The 7500-nt window shown below is 26.7% G+C and overlaps 1 protein-coding gene across 13 annotated transcripts in view; it reads right to left on the reverse strand.

Moving 5' to 3' along the window:
• The window catches only part of LOC100206390 (uncharacterized), a 74140-nt gene that overhangs the window by 57293 nt on the left and 9347 nt on the right, over positions 1-7500 (reverse strand). For all 13 annotated transcript variants that reach the window (XM_065799692.1, XM_065799691.1, XM_065799699.1 and 10 more), the window contains exon 5: positions 2651-2965. In XM_065799692.1, coding sequence (XP_065655764.1) covers positions 2651-2965 — 315 coding nt within the window. The remainder of the gene's footprint in view (positions 1-2650; positions 2966-7500) is intronic.

The following is a 7500-nucleotide window of genomic DNA, read 5'->3' on the forward strand; positions in this document are numbered from 1 at the left end:
TGATTTTAATACAACCACTGAAAAAAAATGACGTGCTTATTCTTTCACATTTATTACGTGTACACACTTTATATATATACTTTATATATATATATATATATATATATATATATATATATATATATATATATATATATATATATATATATATATATATATATATATTATATATAAATTAGTACATAAGTATTCCACCCTTGGAATTAGGAAAATTGAGATCGGCAATTATTTGCTGAGCGCAATCTTTTATAAGTCAGCATCATATTGACAAATAAAATTTAATACAAAGGCTTTTAAGTAAAAACTATTAAATTTATTTGAGGTAACTAATTATATTTTATTGCTTTTTAAAAAATCACAAAAGCGCAAATAATAGACTAAAGTGTTTTTAAAAACATTCAGAATTTTTTTTTTTTAATAAAAACATTCTAAATGTTTTTATTTTTACTTTCTTACTATTTACATACACGCAAGGAGTGCTGCTACATTTACTGAAAAATAGGTAGAACATGTGAGGAGTGTTGCTACATTAACTGACAAATAGGTAAAACAAGCAAGAAACGCTGCTACATTAACAGAAAAATAGGTAAAATACGCAAGGATATATATATATATATATATATATATATATATATATATATATATATATATATATATATATATATAAATAAATAAATAAATAAATATATATATATATATATATATAATATATATATATATATATATATACATATATACAAACATATATACATTTACATATTCTCTTTAAGACTAGGTGCAAAAATGCATTGTAAACATAGTTCGACCTAGCAGCCATTGTTACATCCTTGTAATGTTGCGTTGTAAAGAGCAAGCATCTCTTGTGCCATTTACTAAAATTTATTCTTGGGTAATTCCACATCAAATCACCCAGTCCATTGAACCATGTGTCTTCTTTCTGTGTTATATTTTGAAACATGATTCCTAATCATAAAAAAATATTACATGTAAAATTTCAGCTAAAAATGTTGAGCGGTTGACAAGATACTGCAATTTCAATACTGACCTGGTTTCCCAAAATGACCTGGTTTTCATAACATTCTGAAAAAACATTTTTCTTAAAAAAATAAGAAATAAAAATGGCAAAAATATGAAAATAAACATGTATAATATTTTTTTGATGCTGAATTCAATAAATGTATTTAAAATGCTGAAATATTAAAGGAACCTGCTTAAAATTTAATAAAACAACTAGTTGTTAAGATCAAATAACTAAGTTATCATATAATTAAGACTTCCTTAAATATAACGAAATTGTTTTGTTTTTTTCTTTTACGGAGTCTATAATTTAATATTTTACAGAATTCTATTTGCAAGTTTTTTTAAATAACTTGATATATCTTTGAAATTAAATTTAATATGTTTAAGTTGTTTTTCCAGTTAGATTTTTTGTGCCTAGTAAGATTACAAGCAGCTGAAAATTTTAACAGCAAAAAAAAAAAAAAAATTGATGGGGGTGTTTTGAGATATTGGGCCCCAAAGTTGGTTTATAGAAATTAGTTGTTTTATTAACTTTTAAGCATGTTCCATTAATATTTCAGCAGTTTAAGTACATTTATTGAATTCAGCATCAAAAAAATATTATATATATATTTATTTTCATATTTTTGCCATTTTTATTTCTTATTTTTTAAGAAAACTTTTTTTTCAGAATGTTATGAAAACCAGGTTGTTTTGGGAAACCAGGTCAATATTAAAATTGCAGTGTCTTGTCAATCGCTCAACAAAAGTGTTAACTATTCTTTTTAACTTGCAAATTTTTAGGAACAGTCACTGTAAAAGGATGAGACTTAACTGAATGACAAATAACACAAGAGGGTAATTCCACATCAAATCACCCAAAATCTAGGAAATTTTGAACCATGGGTCTTCAAAAAATTTCCTAGATTTTGGGTGATTTGATGTGGAATTACCTTCTTGTGTTATTTGTCATTCAGTTAAGTCTCATCCTTTTACAGTGACTGTTCCTAAGTGCTCCGAAAATTCCTATCTAGTTTTTTTCCTCGAATATCAAACCTTTGGAATTCACTCACTTCATCTAGATTCATGTAACTTGCAATCTTTTCAGCTATTTGTCAATTGTTATCTAGTTTATAAGCTTCATCTTTTCTCTTCCATAAACTTTCAACTCTAACAGTGGTTGCTTGCAGCCTTGTTGGAAATGAAGGTATTTAAAAAATATATATATATATATATATATATATATATGTGCTCTACTTTGTATAGAGGACTCTATACTATCTTTTTTTATATCTTGGTAATTTAGACTGAATAACAAATAGCAGAAAAATTTCCTAAAACTTGAAAAAAGTGCAATTCATACTTGCTTGTGGTTCTACACTTACAGTATTAAATATTTTAAATGTGGCAGTGGTGTAGTGGTAAAGCGCTTGCTTCATAAGTGAAAAGTTCCGAGGTTAATCCCAACCCTGCCCCTGGTAGTACTGCGCTAAACTTGTTTCTCTGCACAGTGGTCTTGTTTGTCAAGGTTCGTGTTATAGAGTTGCCTCCTCAGCCTTCGGAAGGTGAATAAACATTAAAAAAATAAAAACTATGCAACGCTTTTTTTGAAAAAAAAATATTAAAAGTGTAAATTATTAGTTTTACAAACCTTGATTCTTAATAATTTTTGTGCAATATCTTCTTCATTAATAAAAACAACTTTGACTCCCATAACAACAAGTACCTCTTTTAGCCATGCCGAACACTGTAAAACATTATGCAAATGCTGAAAACATTGAAGGTACAAATCAAAATCTTTTTGAATATTTATTGAAAATAACTTGATGTATTCTAGGCGATCAGAAATGTGTTTCATATCCTCTTCTAAATGTTCTACACACCATAAATGACATCGCAAGAGCGTCAACTGTTTATAGCATACTGTACTCAGGTTGGCATATATTTGAAGATCTGCAACAAGTTGCTATATTAAACATATTGATATATTATTTATTATTTTAAAAATATTCAAACCTTTATAACAATTAAACTACAATAATTACAATAAACAATTTTGTTTGCTTATTTTATTTTATTATTTATTTTTTACAAGCTATAAAAAAGAAGAAAAAAAGTAGAATAGATTTTAAATTAATATCCAGTCCTGATCATTTTCAATTATATATACAGATTCTTCTTCAACTATACAAAAAATATTGATAGAGTTTATAAAACTGTTAAACAAAGTTTAACAGAATTAAAAATTATTAACATTACTTTTTTTAAAGTCAACTTTATTAACTCTTAAAAAAAATCATAAATGTTTATTAGAGTTAACTTTGGTCAACTGCCATGCTTAATTGTGAAGCTCTGTCATGCTGAAGTCAACTGCAATCGATGTATAAAATGCAACTTTTTTTTATACTTGAAAAAAAAAAAAATTTGAAAATTAAGGAGAAAAACACTTCTTTTTTTATAATTATTATTACTAATATTTATGATATTTTTAATTTAGATTTTCAAGAACATCTCAATAACCATAAAAAACAGTAGAAATGCAAAGGATAAAAACATAGTATACAACTCTTTACATAAATTGATATTTGAGAAAACTTTTTGCAAATGAATATCGAACTTGCTACTACTTAAATGTTGTTTTATGGAAAAAACAAATTTTTTTGAGTTTTTAGTTTTTGCTGAAAAAGTCGAATAAATCAAAAAAAAACTTTTAAAATTTAAAATTAATTTAAACAAAAATAAAACACAAAATAAAAATAATTGTTTGGGAAAAAAATAAAAATAATTGTTATGAAAAAAAAAAAAAATAACTGTTTGGGAAAAAAATAGTAAAACATATCAAACATAAATATAATCTTGTAAACAGACTTCATTTTAAAAGATATATTTGCATATATATACTGCTTCTATATTTCATAGAAATATAAAAAATACATTGAAAAATATATATAAAAAATACATTATGTCATAATGTATTTTTAACCTACTTTTAGCTTTTACTTTGAAAATGAATAATCAGTCTGTGGTCAGCCAGTCAGCTGATACTTTCATTGTTTTTTGTAAGGACATGCACAAATATTTCTGCTTCTAATCATTTTATACATAAATGTTTATCTAAATTTTGTTTCTAAAATCATAAAAATTTGTTGCATATGTTTATTTGCTGATGTTAATCCTCATCTTAATACATAAACTTTTTATCATACAATATTTATTAGAGTTTGTAAGATTATTAAACCAAAATATTTACAAGTTTTTCATTATATGATGTTAATCCATCAGAGTTTAACAGACAACCATGATCGTAAGATTGTTTAATCATAAGATTTGTTCAAAATCTTATTTTGCAGAATTTTGCTTTTGTGCTATAAAAACTCTAAATCTAATGAGCATTTAACTTATGCAATTTGGATGCTAATTAGCAGTCTTCTCCATTTTTAATTTAATGCCAGCACATGAAAAAGGGCTGGCAGGATGATCTTTTTTAAGATAGTCTGCGCAATAAAAAAAATTCATTTTTTTCTGCTATTTAAATTAAAACAAAAACAGCAAAAAGAATGCTTTGAATAAATAATAGATAAAACAATTTAAAAAAAAACTAGTTAAAAAAAGCATTTTTCATAAAAGTTGAACCAATGATTAAAAACATTTTTTTTTGCAATTTAAAAAAAATCAATTTTTATTTTTTTTGGAAAGCACTTTATTATGCGCTTGCCAAAGTTTTTGCAGGCGTGTCGGCAAGCCCAAAAAGACTTGAGCGTGAAAGCGCCGGTTAAATGGAGAAGACTGAATTAGATTTATAGTTTTAACAACAATAGAAATAAAATAGCAACTACTCCTTTGTCATATTTCTGTTTAGGTGTCCAAATCAATACTCAACTTTTTTTTACCTTACTACTTTTACTGCTGCTGTTATTATTAATGTTGATGTTATTGTTTTTTTTAATGCTGTTGAGTTTGTTGCTGTTGTTAGAAATGATGATGTTGATAGTGTTGCTGTTGTTGATATTGTTGAAGTTGTTGTTGTTATTTTTGTTGAAGATGCTGTTGTTGATGTTAACATTGTTGTTTTTATTGATGACACTGTTGTTGTTTTTTTGTGTGATGTCAGTGTGAAAAGGCTTTAAAAATCAACAACCTATATAGAAAATCTCCTAAATCTTGATTTTTCAAAAATTAGCTTTTAATTTGTTCCTCATTAAACTATAAAACATATACAAGCATATTAAATCCTTTTAAAATTAAAATAAAACAGTTGGCAAAAAAAAAGTGCAGTTAATTTGACCGCAAGCCACACTAGAATTAAATTGCTTAGTGCATGTTCTATAAAAAATTCTTAACTACCTTTTTATTGAGACACTTTAATGTTGACAGTTAAGTCAGCGTTGCGGAATGCTGACCCAAATTTTTTTAAATGTAATTTCACCTTCCCAAGGCTGAGAAGGCCACTACAGATGAGGAGGCTACTTAATTGTGGTTATAACCCTCTCTCAACTCTATAACTCACGAAAATACGAACCTTGAAGAACAAGGCTGCTGCATGGAAAAACAAGTTGAGCACAGTATTACCAGGGACATGGATGGGATCAAACTTGGAACCTCTCGCTTATGAAGCGAGTGCTCTACTACTCTACCACTACCACATGATTTCAAAGGCGGCTGAACTATAACTTAACAATATTAATAAAACTATAATAATTAAATTTCTGCAAAAAAAAAGGCTTAAAACAGCTAAATTTCTGATAGAGAAGATAACAAAATATAAAAACTGAAGTGCGGGGAAAAAAGGTAGAAAAATAAAAGTTTTTGGAGCATGCAGGAACAGATACATGCAGGAACAGATACATGCAGGAACAGATACATGCAGGAACAGATACAGTGTTAGAATGAGAATTTGATGAATGACAAGTCAAGCGAGAATGAGTTTTAGTTGATGGAACTAGAGATAAAAGCTCTAGATGAAAGATGAAATGCGTTTTTGGACCTTGTCTAGAAGAGAACAAGCATCATTACAAGAACCAGCCCAAATATGACAACAATACTCCATACAGGGACAAATAAGAGATTTGTAAAGGTTAATGGAATCAAGAAAGAGAAAATGGCAAGCATGATAAAGAGAAGCAACTTTAGCAGAAGCTAATTTAGCAATTGATTGTATATATGGTTTCATGGTTTCCATGAAAGGTCAGTAGTAAATGATAATCCAAGAAGACATAAAGAAGAGGGCTCAATAAGAGGGTTTCCATTTATCAATATAGGAATGTACTGCAATAGTTGTTAATAGCAGTATATAACTGAATTTTGTTAGAATTATATTTATTTAACAAAATTAAATAAATTAAATTCTGGTGAAAGAAAAAAATACATTAAAGTTCTTTTAATTAGAGAAGAGCAATTTCAAATATCTTTAAAAATGGCTTGAAAAACACATAAAAGTGTAAACAAAGTTCGTAATGTTATTATATTTTTTTTCCTTATTAATACTTAAATAATACTTCACACTTCATTTTAATAATATAGATTTTAAAAAACTTAATTTAAGGTTCATCAACCTTTTTGATGTAAATCAAATTTATAAAATGAACGATAAGAAGAGAAGATAAAACACATTTAATGATAATTTAGCAAAAATGTTTCCTTTCATAGGGCAGATCAACAATGAGCTCCAAAAATGTTTGTCAAACCCAGTTTGTGATTATTATACCAGTTTGGTATTAGTAGTTGTGGATGGTCTTCTATTGAAAGTCATTAGTTTATCAAACACAAAATTGCACTGGATGCTGCCATATCATCAAATAAAATCTTAAACTTAATAAATTGTCACAGGCTGGTGTGTATTTTTTGCAAGGAGGCTGGTGTTTATAATCAAAAACTTTAAAGAATCTCAAATGTTTCTTGACCAGACTTACTTCCAGCTATATATTGAGTGTTTAAGTTATATCAGCCACTAAGTTCATACTTTTTAAGAATTGAAAGTCTTCCAGCTATATATTGAGTGTTTAAGTTATATCAGCCACTAAGTTCATACTTTTTAAGAATTGAAAAATTTAACAATTTCAATTTTTCAATAATGAAATAAGTGAAATAATGCTACTTATTGTTTATTACTTACACTCCAGCAAATGTTATAACAGGTTAAAAAAAATTAAGAAGATGATATTCTTGATGCTGAAGTCTTCATAATTTTAAAGGATTTGAAAGACCAGATAAAATCCAGAAAAAAGAAAAGATTTCTACCTTTCATGGTAAAACAATATTTACAAACTACCGAAGAAAATTTCTGAAGAAAGTAGACTTCTTTTACAGTGTTTGCTTAGAGTATATGGAGGAATGAACACATCACTTTATTCGAGTTAATGTTTTCAAATACTTTATACTCAACTGTAAAGATGAATGAATTAAAACTGTACCTATTTTGAAAAAAATCAATTGAACTTATATTCGATGACAATGAATTGTTTGATAAAATTGAGAAAACTAATTTCATTGCACACATGAAAA

The sequence above is a fragment of the Hydra vulgaris genome, chromosome 06 (assembly GCF_038396675.1).
Source record: "Hydra vulgaris chromosome 06, alternate assembly HydraT2T_AEP".
Taxonomy (NCBI): domain Eukaryota; kingdom Metazoa; phylum Cnidaria; class Hydrozoa; order Anthoathecata; family Hydridae; genus Hydra; species Hydra vulgaris.